The sequence below is a fragment of the Lissotriton helveticus genome, chromosome 6, assembly GCF_964261635.1.
Source record: "Lissotriton helveticus chromosome 6, aLisHel1.1, whole genome shotgun sequence".
In the NCBI taxonomy this organism is placed as follows: Eukaryota; Metazoa; Chordata; class Amphibia; order Caudata; family Salamandridae; genus Lissotriton; species Lissotriton helveticus.
This window is the reverse complement of record NC_136067.1, coordinates 2,119,095,128-2,119,110,817: the sequence shown is the minus strand read 5'-3', so window position 1 is coordinate 2,119,110,817 and position 15,690 is coordinate 2,119,095,128. Positions and strand designations below refer to the sequence as shown.

The 15,690-nt window shown below is 48.0% G+C and overlaps 1 protein-coding gene across 3 annotated transcripts in view; it reads left to right on the top strand.

Annotated features, from left to right (window-relative positions):
* Nucleotides 1–15,690, top strand: part of LOC144764091 (NACHT, LRR and PYD domains-containing protein 3-like) — a 337,958-nt gene that overhangs the window by 137,048 nt on the left and 185,220 nt on the right. For all 3 annotated transcript variants that reach the window (XM_078650250.1, XM_078650248.1, XM_078650249.1), the window contains exon 4: nucleotides 12,850–14,533. In XM_078650250.1, the coding sequence (XP_078506376.1) occupies nucleotides 12,850–14,533 (1,684 nt within the window). The remainder of the gene's footprint in view (nucleotides 1–12,849; nucleotides 14,534–15,690) is intronic.

Sequence of the window (15,690 nt, the reverse complement as noted above, 5' to 3'; positions counted from 1 at the left end):
AAGAATCGCATAGAAAGACAGAGAAAGAATTCAGAAAAGCAGAGAAACATAGGGAGGATTCAGAAAAATACAGAGAAAAAGAATCAATAGAAGAAGCTGAACGAGTTAAAGCAGAACAATTAGATCGACAACGAAATACACTTATTAATGGCATGTATCCTCTTCTAACCGAGGGCCTATCTAAGGCCGACCCGGAAATGCCAAGTAATTTACCGCCACCATTGGTTCCGACTAAACCCCATCAGACCGCAGCAGATATTTTCCTTTCTTCCTATTTAGATGGTGTAGCTCCAGCATATACCAATGTAACCGTACCACCCGTTAACAATGCACAACAGCATGTTCAAGTCCAGGTCACGACCCCTTCACATCACCAACTTCCCGTGCATGTTGTCACTTCCCCTGCCACAGGTCCGCCTGCCACTGTTCCCCCTGTTATTGGTCCGCATAATCCGTTTGGGACAGCTGCAACCCAGAGTCCAACTCCGTTGCATGTACCTGCTATGACCACAACAGCTACACCACAGTCAGGCTATGCTCATGCTTCCGCTTCGGGAGGTGCCGTAGGAGGCCACCACCGAACCCCGCCACAAGTACATCGACTGACAATGAGAGAATTAGCCACACAGCGTACCCCGAAAGCGACCCCTTCTGAAAAGCTTAAACAATATATTACAGATTGTAGATATGATCCCGTACCAGGCAAGGCTGGGGACATGATGTTAGCCTCGATACGTGTACGACGTGTTGCAGATTATTTGATTACACTACCAGGAATGTCAGACCATCTAGACAGGATATATCATTTTATTCAAACTGGAGAAGGTCCTGAATGTATTCGTGAAGCCATGGCATATCAGAAAGCTGAGACACAAGGGTTAATATTACGATTCTTGATTAATTGTTTGATAAGAGAACGAGATCGACCAGGTTTTGTTCAAGAAGAGATGGATGTATTGACTAAATGGAGTCAGAATATTGCAGATTGTAAGCATGACAAACAGAATTGTATAGATGCCATGTCTAGAAAAATTCGTAAAGAAATAGTAGCCATACATACCCGACCGAATGCCGAAAGGGCAGCCGAGTCAGACAAAAACGAGTCCTCAGAGGAGGAAGAACAAGAGAGTCCGGAAGTGCAGCAAGATATGGTAGCGTATGTAGGTAGAGCGAAACCTCCTAAACAGTATCCTTTAAGTAGTCCTTTTGATAGACCCATTCGTCTAGAAAACAAGAAACGTTTCCTTTCCCCCATTCCAGAACTATGTTCTCTTGAACATGTATTCCAACAGACCGATAATATACTAAAAGAAAGATTAGGTTACTACGAACTTCATACAATGCATGAACAGAAACTGGCACGGTCCGCAGTACAGTGGGCTGGTGATAGCCACGTATATAATGATGACGCAGTAGCGCAAACATTTTTAAGTCTTTCCCCAGACGAACAGCGACTAGTTGGCATGTATATGATCCAACATCTCATTACACTGTATGAAAATCAGCATTCTGATCCAGGTCCCTTATATGATTTATTAGACGACTTGCTTTTGAAAAGATGGAGAGGCCTAGGTACCGATTTGATTAATACGATTCTAGAACAACGTCACAAATTCAGAACTTTCCTAACTCCACATTTTGTTCCAGTTCCACCCCCAGTAAGACAGCCATATCACCTAGACAGACAGAATCCCTTACGAGAAGTACATCCAATTCAGAAGCCAGATAACACGTTTCAACGCGTATTCGTATACACTCCTTTGACTAAAATGGAATTATTGGAAATGAAGAAACTAGTACCTAGTCACGATAAAGACCCTGCAGGTTTCCACCGTGAATTAAAAGACATGTTACTGATGGGTGATTACACGTATTCAGACATCCTTAAAATGTTAAAAGTATTGTTGCCAGCAGGGATTTACGAGAAACTGAAAGAGAAAGAATGGGGGGTGGGAGATAAAAAGATTGTATGGACTGAATTAGAAGACAAGGAAAAGGGACGTACCCCAGGTTTAGGTCTTTGGGACAAAACTAAAGCATTACCAGGATTATTAGTACAAGTTTTGCCTAGATTACTGACAGTTAAGAAAGAGGATTGGGATGCGATCTCAGCCTGCAAACAGAAACAAGACGAGGACACTAGTGATTTTTATTCTAGATTCGAGAAATGTTTTATTATTAATAGTGGCCTGAAAACAAGTAGCGAGTCATATCCACATCTTTTTGTGACCAAATTAGTCGAGAATTCCTTACCCCAGGTTAAGAACCGTGTATTGAAAGTTGAAAGTACATGGCAAGCAAATACGCCTTCCCAAATGTTACAAATGTTACAGTACCACCAGAACAGAATTAGAGAGGAACATGATCATGAACAGAGACGTATGAAAGACGCGAAAATGAAGGTTTTAGTAGCTCAGTCAGTTCCAGCTGATGGTCAGAAGAGGCAGAACACACAGACTAGTCATTCTGCAGCTCCTGTTAAAGGGAACTGTAACTATTGTAAACAGCCAGGTCATTATATAAATGAATGTTTCGTTCTGAAACACAATATAGCTACAGGTAAAACGAAAGAAAGACCACGTCCGCCTAGACAGGATCAGGTCCAGCAACATACTCCGTCTTTTCCTAATACCTGGCTATGTACATAAGGACCCTCTTGATCTACAGGAATCTCGATGAGAGGCAAACCTACTTCCCTCTCTAGGCTGTTTCATGAATACTGTTGGTAATCTGGATACTCTGACTGCGCATACTGGTACATCTGCTGTGTAACATGCTGTGTTGCGGCAATGGGCTGGGGCTGTGGTATCGCTACGGTCTGTTGTGGAATATGCATAGGCTGTACATCGACACCGACACATTGCATGACAGTTAGAGATCCCGCACTAGATGTAATTGACATACAGACACATGCTACTCCAGACGAAATCAAGAAATGGACAGAACTAGGAGGGGTCCAGACTGAACAGGGATGGATGACGAAGGGAAAAGCCACATGGTTCCTCCCCGACTCTATGGTTCAAGTTATCATTAACACAGCACATAGTCCTGCACATTTAGGAGAAAAAGCCATGTTAGACAGTATTCAAAACCTTTGGTTCAATAAGCATTTACGAGCAGCAGCAAAACAGAAAGTGCGTACTTGCATGATCTGTTGTCAGTTCAACCCAGGTAAAGGCATTCCCGTAGAGCAAGGTGGAGTTCATCCTCCTGATCACCCTTTTGAAGTCCTCCAGATGGATTATATCCAGATGGAACGTTGTCGAGGATTCAAGTATGTCCTCGTAGTTGTATGTGCACTTTCCCGATGGACAGAAGCATATCCAGTCCCAGATTATACTGCCGTGACCACTGCCAAGCAGTTGGTTTGCGAATTTTTCCCGAGGTTTGGTTTGCCTCGTGTCGTGTATTCAGATACACAGACAGCCATTCTCGTCCGAGCTTATGAAGCAGGTTTCCCTTTTGTTAGGTTACCAATGGAAGTTCCACTGTGTTCGGCATCCCGAAGCAGCTGGATTAGTAGAGAGACACAATCAGACTCTGAAAACTCGTCTTGCCAAGGTCTGTGCAGAAAAAGGTGTAGACTGGATAGTGGCCCTTCCAGTTGCTCTCTTCTATATGCGAATGGTAGCCCATTCTAGGACAGGGCTATCCCCGTATGAGGTGGTTTTTGGCCGGCCACCGAATATGTGGGGGACGCCTCTGCCCCGTAAATTAACCGATGTTGACAGTACTATGCTGACAGATTACCTTGCTTCCTTGATGTCTGCACTACAATCATGTCGTTCACAGGTCGCTGCTGCCTTTCCGGACAACACCCAAGTAAAGCCACATGAAGTCCGCCCAGGAGATTTGGTTCTCGTGAGGAATTTCGATCGGAAGAGTCCGCTGGAGCCCCGCTGGAAGGAGCCAAAGTTGGTTTTGTTAACTACAAGGACTGCAGTCAAACTTGAAGGCAGGAAAGGCTGGCTGCATTCGAGCCACGTCAAAAAATTTTATGGACTTCCGCCAAAAAACGATTCCCAGGACTGTCGCATTCCAGACACTGATACTAAACTCCCCCTGTTAGAGAAGACTCCGCAAGAGGAGTACAAGCAGAAATTGAGGTCTAGTAAGTCAGACAGTTTAATTGTTTAAGTCCTCTCCTAGGTGAAGCGGTTAGACAGGTTCCTGACATGTATAAGATAGACCCCACTAGAGAGAGAGATAGACAGGAGATCAAGAAACAACAATATTGTAAATCTCTCCGAAGTTATTGCATTGTTACATTAATTTTTATGTTTTTTCTGAGTCTTACGATTATTGGCATAAGTTGGTTATTGCATATGTTTTTTCCTATTGCCTCACATGCACATTCTTTTTCTAATGACACTGCAGAGCACACGTTTAGTGAACTGCCCCCACATGAGCTTTCCTATCGTTTAGCCATGCGCAACAATACATTCATCCGTATGTTACACCATTCTCACCAGACCAGCAATGCCACTAATTGCTGGGTATGTGGCCGACTCCCTCCCTACCAGAAAATTACGGGAGCCCTGCCTCTCTTTCCTTACCCGTTTACACATAATGGTTCATGTGGTGCATGGTTTACATTAATGTCCTCGTTAGATAGTAAGTCCAAAGTTTCCCGAGGTAATTGGATATGGGGAGACCTGAATACAGTTATGAATAAGGCATGTTTCCCAGACAAGGAGGGTCTTCCCCAAATGACAGGTACCAATCTAGAAAACGAAGTATATGGATTAGGTAATTTTACACTTAACCTCATGATTTTGAATGTCCAGTCAGAAACTGGTTCGAACTTACCCTCAATTTCAGTTTTACCAGTGAAGGGTGACCTATGCGTTAGAAAGAATGGTTCAGTACATCTAGGACACAGCGATTGTAATACAGTTATTGAATTCAGTGATAAAGGCAAGTCTACATTCAAAGCTTCCCGACATTCCTATTTCATTTGTGGACATACAGCTTATATACGTTTACCTCTAGACTGGGATGGTACTTGTTACATTGCATTCCTACTGCCACCTGTTTTTCTAGCCCCACCTGACTACCATAGAAATTCTCATCTCATTCATGTTAGACCCAAGAGAGATCTCCCGATTGTCGACCAGACTGAAACGACATGGGAACAATACACAGATTTTAATAAAGGATTCTTTCCTTATTTAGGAACTGTCTCAAATAGTAAACTGATACGCAAATTGACCAGAATCCTTGAAGCAGTAGTGAATGAAACTACTTCTGCCCTAGGTAACTTAACAGAGGAACAGTCTGCTATGAGACTTGTTGTTCTCCAAAATCGTCTCGTCCTTGACGTCATCCTGGCCGATAGGGGCGGGGCTTGTAGAGTCATCGGATCCAGTTGTTGTGTGTTTATTCCTAATAACGCACCGTCAGTATACAAAGCAATAACCAGGCTTCATGAAATAGCTCATCAGCTACACCAGAATCCAGGCACCTGGACTTTGTCCGGTTGGCTCTGGAGTGTAATATCAGCCTGGGGATGGAAAGTCCTATCATTCCTTGGAATAATCCTACTCATAGTATTCAGTTGTTGTCTATGTCTACAATGTGGGCCAGCGATTTGCGGCTTGTGCGCCACATCTTGTATTCCCCATCCAAGTCCGCGTTCTCGTGCCCGTATGAAAAAAGATGAGCAAATGATGTTATATGAACAGATAGATGGACTCATGAAGATTGATATATCCTGAAGGGAACGTAGGGGACAAGGAGGGAATGAGGTAATTGAAATTTTGATGGTCAAGTATGTCCCCTAACGTGTACCCCAACGTCTCCATGTACGAGTTTAAAGTGCATGTAATTTCCCTCCATGACCGAATATGAAGACGCAAATACATTTGCGTCCAACGTTAACATGTCCTCTTTCAGATCCACCATGAATGGATCGATAATTCAGTTCCTAACCATGCCATGCCAACGTCTTTACATGGTACACTTTTACGTTTTTCCTGGCTCTGTCGAGCTAGGCCCTGATTTCTGTCTCCGAACCCTTTCTGCTTTCTGCCTCTGAAAGCTGCAGCATGGACACGTATCCCTGACCTCTGCCTTACTTCCTGCCAAGCGAAGCGGTGCCTGGCTCAACCTGGCCTGCCTGCCAAGACAGTATTTTGCCTTCAAGTTATCTGTTCAGCCTCCTCGAAAATACATTCCTGTCTAGTGATTTAGGTAAACATCTCTCCGGCTGCAGAGCAAAGAGCAAGCCTTCCTGTCTCCATGCAAGTAATTTACAGTTCCCGTTGCCATAGTAGGCCCATGGCCCCGCACGTAGACACCTATGCACGCACTAGCATTCAGTATAGAATAACCTCTGCCCGAGAGACCTTTTACTCCAGATAATACATCCTCCAAACACAAGATACCAGATAAGTTATAGGTCCAGGTCGTTCTGACATCCCAGACTTCTGTCTCCTCTACTAGTGTTAAAGTTCTCCCCAGTTACACGACTATGTCACGTCATGCTAGCTGCGCGCGCATTCGCACTTCCTGCTGACTCTGCAAATTACCTCTGTGCATACACCCACTTATGACACTTTCTGTGACGTCCACATTACGTCCACATTATACGCCTCCGTGTACGCCTATTACACGCCTTCTTTCACGCCCCCTGCTACGCACATATGTTCTTATCATATACTTTTCACTTGTCACGCCTACTGTATCCATCGCCATTGTACAGTTTTACTATATATGTCATGTACTGTTAATAAATCGTGGACATCTTTCTGCCATCATTGCATATACCCCCGAACCCTTGTATTGATGGAATTGATTTCCATGGCTCGAGCCATCCCGATTAAAGCCCGTATGACTCAGATACCACGGACTCTGCCTCTCATTTGATTGAGCTATTCTTTTACTTGTCAGTAATTATACGGAAAAATAGACCGGTAAATTATATTTACCACAGATCCATCACCGTTATTTATCTCACTGCACCATCCCAGCTCAGAACCTGGCTATATGCAAATCAGTCTGTCCCTGGCCCAGTGCATCATGGGAACAGGGCAGACTAAACTACCAAGCCAATTCTTCACCAGAAAGGAGACAAGCTACCGGGGACCGGTTTCTGGCATTTCAGCCTTCTTCGGCCTGGCTTGCTTGAATCCGGATGGTGCAATGAGAAAGGGACTCATGTCTGAGTATACCCTGCCACACCTATAGTGGCCAAAAACGATTCAGAAAAGGGGGTGGTGATGAACAGAGTGTCTGAATTAAGCAGACCACTCTTACCCAGTCCAAAGATCAGGGCTTGATCCATCACCGTTTTTTAGCTCACTGCACCATCCCAGCTCAGAACTTGGCTATATGCAAATTAGTCTGACCCTGGCCCAGTGCATCATGGGAACAGGGCAGACCAAACTACCAAGCCAATTCTTATACTGGGAAGGAAACAAGCTACCGGGGACCGGTTTCTGGCATTTCAGCCGTCTTCGGCCCGGCTTGCTTGAATTCTGATGGTGCAATGAGCAAGGGACTCACATCTGAGCATACCCTTCCACGCTTGTGGTGGACAAAAATGATTCAGAAAAGGGGGTGGTGATGAACAGAGTGTCTGAATTAAGCAGACCACTCTTACCCAGTCCAAAGATCAGGGCTTGATACATCACCGTTATTTATCTCTCTGCACCATCCCAGCTCAGAACCTGACTATATGCAAATCAGTCTGTCCCTGGCCCAGTGCATCATGGGAACAGGGCAGACTAAACTACCAAGCCAATTCTTCACCAGAAAGGAGACAAGCTACCGGGGACCGGTTTCTGGCATTTCAGCCTTCTTCGGCCCGGCTTGCTTGAATCCGGATGGTGCAGTGAGAAAGGGACTCATGTCTGAGTATACCCTGCCACACCTATAGTGGCCAAAAACGATTCAGAAAAGGGGGTGGTGATGAACAGAGTGTCTGAATTAAGCAGACCACTCTTACCCAGTCCAAAGATCAGGGCTTGATCACCACCCCCTTTTCTGAATCATTTTTGTCCACCACAAGCGTGGAAGGGTATACTCAGATGTGAGTCCCTTGCTCATTGCACCATCAGGATTCAAGCAAGCCGGGCCGAAGACGGCTGAAATGCCAGAAACCGGTCCCCGGTAGCTTGTTTCCTTCCCAGTATAAGAATTGGCTTGGTAGTTTGGTCTGCCCTGTTGCCATGATGCACTGGGCCAGGGTCAGACTAATTTGCATATAGCCAAGTTCTGAGCTGGGATGGTGCAGTGAGCTAAAAAACGGTGATGGATCAAGCCCTGATCTTTGGACTGGGTAAGAGTGGTCTGCTTAATTCAGACACTCTGTTCATCACCACCCCCTTTTCTGAATCATTTTTGTCCACCACAAGCGTGGAAGGGTATACTCAGATGTGAGTCCCTTGCTCATTGCACCATCAGGATTTAAGCAAGCCGGGCCGAAGACGGCTGAAATGCCAGAAACCGGTCCCCGGTAGCTTGTTTCCTTCCCAGTATAAGAATTGGCTTGGTAGTTTTGTCTGCCCTGTTCCCATGATGCACTGGGCCAGGGTCCGACTAATTTGCATATAGCCAAGTTCTGAGCTGGGATGGTGCAGTGAGCTAAAAAACGGTGATGGATCAAGCCCTGATCTTTGGACTGGGTAAGAGTGGTCTGCTTAATTCAGACACTCTGTTCATCACCACCCCCTTTTCTGAATCATTTTTGTCCACCACAAGCGTGGAAGGGTATACTCAGATGTGAGTCCCTTGCTCATTGCACCATCAGGATTCAAGCAAGCGGGGCCGAAGACGGCTGAAATGCCAGAAACCGGTCCCCGGTAGCTTGTTTCCTTCCCAGTATAAGAATTGGCTTGGTAGTTTGGTCTGCCCTGTTCCCATGATGCACTGGGCCAGGGTCAGACTAATTTGCATATAGCCAAGTTCTGAGCTGGGATGGTGCAGTGAGCTAAAAAACGGTGATGGATCAAGCCCTGATCTTTGGACTGGGTAAGAGTGGTCTGCTTAATTCAGACACTCTGTTCATCACCACCACCCCCTTTTCTGAATCACAATGGGGTACCTGGCTCCCCGAAGACAGAAAGCTGCAGACTGGGGGGCTAGCTAGCCTGCTTCTCTCCCCTGAGCAGACAGTGGGGTGCTCTGCCTCGCCTTCTTGAGAGAGTCAAGCGCTACAATGGGGTACCTGGCTCCCCGAAGACAGAAAGCTGCAGACTGGGGGGCTAGCTAGCCTGCTTCTCTCCCCTGAGCAGACTGTGGGGTGCTCTGCCTCGCCTTCTTGAGAGAGTCAAGTGCTACAACGGGGTACCTGGCTCCCCGAAGACAGAAAGCTGCAGACTTGGGGGCTGGCACGCTTCTCTCCCCTGAGCAGACCATGGGGTGCTCTGCCTCGCCTTCTTGAGAGAGTCAAGTGCTACAACGGGGTACCTGGCTCCCCGAAGACAGAAAGCTGCAGGCGGGGGGAGGGGGGGTCTAGCTAGCCTCCTTCTCTCCCATGAGCAGACTGTGGGGTGCTCTGCCTCGCCTTCTTGAGAGAGTCAAGTGCTACAATGGGGTACCTGGCTCCCCGAAGACAGAAAGCTGCAGACTGGGGGGTTAGCTAGCCTCCTTCTCTCCCCTGAGCAGACCGTGGAGTGCTCTGCCTCGTCTTCTTGAGAGAGTCAAGTGCTACAACGGGGTACCTGGCTCCACGAAGACAGAAAGCTGCGGACTGGGGGCCTAGCTAGCCTCCTCCTCTCTCCTTAGCAGACCGTGGAGTGCTCTGCCTCGTCTTCTTGAGAGAGTCAAGCGCTACAATGGGGTACCTGGCTCCCTGAAGACAGAAAGCTGCAGACTGGGGGGCTAGCTAGCCTGCTTCTCTCCCCTAAGCAGACCGTGGAGTACTCTGCCTCGCCTTCTTGAGAGAGTCAAGAGCTACAACGGGGTACCCGACTCCCCGAAGACAGAAAGCTTCAGACTGGGGGGCTAGCTAGCTTGCTTCTCTCCCCTTAGAAGACCGTGGGGTGCTCTGCCTCGCCTTCTTGAGAGAGTCGAGCGCTACAATGGGGTACCTGGCTCCCCAAAAACAGAAAGCTGCAGACTGGGGGGCTAGCTAGCCTGCTTCTCTCCCCTGAGCAGACCGTGGGGTGCTCTGCCTCGCCTTCTTGAGAGAGTCAAGTGCTACAACGGGGTACCTGGCTCCCTGAAGACAGAAAGCTGCAGACTGGGGGGCTAGCTAGCCTGCTTCTCTCCCCTGAGCAGACAGTGGGGTGCTCTGCCTCGCCTTCTTGAGAGAGTCAAGCGCTACAATGGGGTACCTGGCTCCCCGAAGACAGAAAGCTGCAGACTGGGGGGCTAGCTAGCCTGCTTCTCTCCCCTGAGCAGACTGTGGGGTGCTCTGCCTCGCCTTCTTGAGAGAGTCAAGTGCTACAACGGGGTACCTGGCTCCCCGAAGACAGAAAGCTGTAGACTTGGGGGCTGGCACGCTTACTCCCCTGAGCAGACCGTGGGGTGCTCTGCCTCGCCTTCTTGAGAGAGTCAACTGCTACAACGGGGTACCTGGCTCCCCGAAGACAGAAAGCTGCAGACGGGGGGAGGAGGGGCTAGCTAGCCTCCTTCTCTCCCCTGAGCAGACCGTGGAGTGCTCTGCCTCGCATTCTTGAGAGAGTCAAGTGCTACAACGGGGTACCCGGCTCCCCGAAGACAGAAAGCTGCAGACCGGGGGGCTAGCTAGCCTCCTTCTCTCCCATGAGCAGACCGTGGAGTGCTCTGCCTCGTCTTCTTGAGAGAGTCAAGTGCTACAACGGGGTACCCGGCTCCCCGAAGACAGAAAGCTGCAGACTGGGGGGCTAGCTAGCCTCCTTCTCTCCCCTGAGCAGACCGTGAAGTGCTCTGCCTCGTCTTCTTGAGAGAGTCAAGTGCTACAACGGGGTAGGTGGCTCCACGAAGACAGAAAGCTGCGGACTGGGGGCCTAGCTAGCCTGCTTCTCTCCCCTCAGCAGACCGTGGAGTGCTCTGTCTCGCCTTCTTGAGAGGGTCAAGTGCTACAACGGGGAACCTGGCTCCCCGAAGACAGAAAGCTGTAGACTGGGGGCCTAGCTAGCCTGCTTCTCTCCCCTGATTAGACTGTGGGGTGCTCTGCCTCGCCTTCTTGAGAGAGTCAAGTGCTATGACGGGGTACCTGGTTCCCCGAAGACAGAAAGCTGCAGACTGGGGGGCTAGCTAGCCTGCTTCTCTCCCCTGAGCTGACCGTGGGGTGCTCTGCCTCGCCTTCTTGAGAGAGTCAAGTGCTATGACGGGGTACCTGGCTCCCCGAACACAGAAAGCTGCAGACTGGGGGGCTAGCTAGACTGCTTCTCTCCCCTGAGCAGACCGTGGGATGTCCTGCCTCGCCTTCTTGAGAGAGTCAAGTGCTACAACGGGGTACCTGGCTCCCCGAAGACAGAAAGCTGCGGACTTGTTACTTGTGAAGGACCCATGTCCAGCAGAACTAATAACCCACTTTCTGACACGCAGGATCTGATGTGATCAGAACTGGGTCTTATGCACTGCCATTCTGCTCCAATATAACAATCCCCCTCACCCCGCTGTTGGGCAAACAAACACGACTGGCCTTAGTTTACTAAAGCCTGGCACAGCAGTCAGCTCACATTTATAAGAGGTGATTGCACCTCACCGACAACTTAATTACTGGAGAAACCTATTGGAATCTTTGTTCTGCTTGTCTGTGATTTAGGTCAACAAGGAAAAGTGCCTGAGACCTGTCTAGAGGATATTTCACGCATGACTGAATCTCATATGAATGCAAAAGACTGTAAGGGCCATTAACGTGTCACACATCTGTGCACATATATGATATCTTGCATATATGTAGGATCATGCTGTAATTGTAGTCATATCGCTTTAGGGAAGGGGAAGTGGACCGAAGGGGGGAGACCGCAGGGCTAGTCGAGTCCTTGAAGACAGAATCAGGCTGGTGGGTGGGCACCCTGTCACCTCAGACCACCTGCCTGCGCCACTGGCATCCTCCTCCTCTTTGTAATGTGCTTCCCCAGGGCACACTGCTGGGCGCTGATCCAAATGTTGCGGCCACTGTCATCAGCCAGGACCCCAAGCGACCAAACGCTGTAAGCTACTGACCCATGACCCCTCTGTGTGCAGTGGATAGTGTACCCCCCCCCCCCCCACCCCAGCAGCAAAAGAAAACATATTGGAAGGCCACTGAAGTCTCGAAAGATTGTCGTTTATGTCATTGATCTCACAAGACTTCGCGGCAGCCATTGGAGGGTCAGGCAGCCATTGGGGGGTCAGGCTGTCCAGGTCTGGAATGAGGCACTCCATAGTGCTGGAATCTTAAGGTCGGGCCGGTCCTGACCTAGGTCTTAGAACTCCTACTGCAGCCGAAGAACAGCAAAAAAGGATTGATTTCTGTGTAAGAACCCTATGTGAGATACATAACTGACTGTGATAAAAAGTGTGATGATTGAGTGTACTCTTCTGTTGTAAAATAGTCCCTCACACAATGCGATGGGAGCCCTGTCTATGAGTCGGAAGGATACATTGAACAGCCAATAGCATTGCAGTAAACCTAGAGATCTCTTCCAGGCAGAACAAAGCTATGACAGATGTTCTTTGAAGCAAGACCTGAATGTATCTGACCCAACAAGTCAACGTTTGAAGCGGCTGCCTAAAGGCCCACTTGATGTGCATTGTAAATATTGGGTCTGGCCGAGAGCTGCTCTGGCAGGGCTGACCTAAAAAGCAATGTGCAATGTTTCTGCTGTGCGTCCTTGTGTAGGAATTCATGTCACTACAATAAAAACACAAGCACTCTGGTTTAATTTTGTTTAAAGTGTTTTATATTCATCATTTTATTCTGTTTTATAGCAGATCACAGAAAGGTGCATCAGGAGAACATACTGAAGAAAGTGAGAGAACTGGAAGGAAAGGCCAGCTGCAATCAACCAGGTGCTAAGCATACAAAAAGATATACAGACTTGGAAATTGTCCAGCCTACTCACAATTATGTGATGGACCATGAGATGATATCTTGTGCAAGGAGGCACCAGGAGATCACGTCTGCTCGGGCTGCACATTCCAACCTTGAGGTCGCCAAGTTGTTTGAACCCGACACGCCAAGAGGCGGCCCCAGGATCCTCGTCCTGCAGGGAGTGGCTGGGATTGGAAAGACCACCACCGCTTTGAGGATCCTGCAGGACTGGGCCTCAGGAGAGCTGTTCCAGGACAGGTTTGATTATGCATTCTATGTAGGCTGCAGAGGGGTCACCCCGGGGCAGCACACCATAGGCGACCTCCTGGTCCGGAGCTACCTTGAGGTGTTCAAGCCTGAGAATGATCCAAGCGTGGACTTTAAAAAGCTGATTTTCATCATTGATGACTTAGATGAACTGCCTCAAGAGGAATGTGATTCAAAGACACTAGTAGGAAATAAATCACTCAATTTACTAAAGAAAAGGTTAGTTAGCAATTCGTACATACTAATAACTACACGACCCACTGCGTCGGAGAAACTCCGTACTTTTGCGTGGCCCCAACGTCTTGTAGAAATGCTTGGCTTTTCAGAAGACGACAGGAAAGAATATTTTAAGACCTTTTTTGGAAATGAAACAATAGGTGTGGAGGTCTTTAATTATGCTGAAAGAACTGAGATCCTATACACCCTATGCTTCATCCCCGTTGTGTGTTGGATCGTGTGCAGGGCTGCACAGGAGCAGATGGAGAGTGGTGGACATCTCACGAATGCTTGTGGGACATCAGCTGGGGTCTACGTGCTGTTTCTCTCCAGTATGCTGAAGCCACAGAGCAGGGCTTCGGGGCAGGATATTAACCTCAGAGGGCTCTGTGCCTTGGCCAAGGAAGGGACCTTTCAGAAGAAAGTCCTGTTCGATGCCGAAGACCTTCGTCGGCATGGCTTCGTTTCATCGGACTCTCTAGCCTTCCTCCTGCGCAGTGGCCTGCTAGTTGAGACCACCGCCTGCCACATGTACAGCTTCATCCACTTGAGTGTCCAAGAGTTTCTTTCAGCGCTCTTCTACTTGCAGATCTGTAGTCAAGGCAACATAACGCATGAGCAGGCAATGAGTCCCCAGGCAGATCTGATCAATTTATTGGAAGCGTATTTGAAACAGAAAGAAGGCCACCTGGGGCTAACCGTGCGCTTCCTCTTTGGCCTTGTCAACAGGCGGGTGCTGGATCAGATGGAGAGGGGGCTCCACTGGAAGATGTCCTCAGATGTAAAGCCTGTTCTACTGAGGTGGGTGATGGACGAAATCGGAAGCGGCTTGGGCGTGGACAGTCCAGACCTGATAGATTTGTTTTACTGCTTGCACGAGACGCAGGATGAAGAGTTTGTGAAGAGCGCCTTGGAGCACTTCACACATGTTGATGTTGGGGGCTTTGGGCGGCAAATGAATACAATGGATTTCCGCATGTTGCTGTCTTACAGTAAGAACTTTGGCAGAGTTCAGAAACTTCACATTTCCTACTACCCACTGAATGTAGAAGAGCTCAGAGCCCTGATGCCCCAGCTCCAGACATGCTCCAGTCTAAGGTAAGTTAGTCTGTCCTCTATTTCTACTTCCAGGCAAGTGGCCAGAGTTTATTCCTGACCCTGCTGGTCACTAGGAGGATTGATTGTCCAGCAGGAGGCCTCCACACACCCATGTAGGGATAGTGTCTGACTTGTTGCCCCAAGGCAGAGCTGAAAGCAGCAGAGGTTGACCTGCTTTGGGTCCTGAACAAACCCACAGATGTCTTGGTTGATGATTGGCCCTCGCGGGGATTAAAGGGTCCGTCGAGACCCTCCTGCCAGTCAGGATCACGAGGACAGCTTTAAAGGGGCGATCCTCTGTACTGGCCCATTGGGCTGTGTGTGGCCCATGGAGGTTTCACTCCTTGGCCAGTATCTGTTTTGAAACGTTTGTGTACCCCCATTAAGCCTCGCTTTGCAAAGCTGGAAGGATGGTCAGTGGGTTAACGCTGGCTGCTGTGTCTGCGGTACACAACTTCGAGGCAGTGGTGACTCCCCTTCCAGCCTTTGGGGATTAGTGAACTGGGAACCATTAAATTGGGTAACAATAAAGCCAAGTATTTACAGTGCATGGAAGCATCAGAAATGTATTCTAAAGTTTCATATAAAAAATAAGTTATTATAATCAAACCAGTCCTCCAGAATATGTGCAAATCCTCACACTCTGCATTTATTCACTGATCTTCTTGGAGTGAGAGGATAGTTTTATATTTAAATGTTTAATTAAAGATAATTTTGCACAAACGTTCTTCAGCACACATCTGGCCCTGGCACTGTGAATCAGAAGGTCTGCGCTCCCCCAATCCTTTGACCTTACACCCCCCCAACCTGAAGGATTTAGGGCCCCTTTGTGTTCACTGAGGGTGTTCAAACACATGTATTTTTAAATGTTCAAAGGTCCATTTCTGGATGGTCTTGAATGTATGTAATGATGATCATTTTAAGAAAATTCCAACTACCATAAAGATAGCAGTACCCAGTTAACGACCTAAATCGCGAGGTAAAATGCCCAAAATTACACGCCTGAAACTAGCCGCCAACATTTGTAATACTCTATCCATTTGTGCTGTTTTTACTGTGGATGAAACTCCCTTTTCCACACCTCAGTGATGCAGTTGAAGTGGCTCTCCCTTTCCCTCACTTTTTATATTAGTAACTTTTTTGCTTCTCCATCTTGA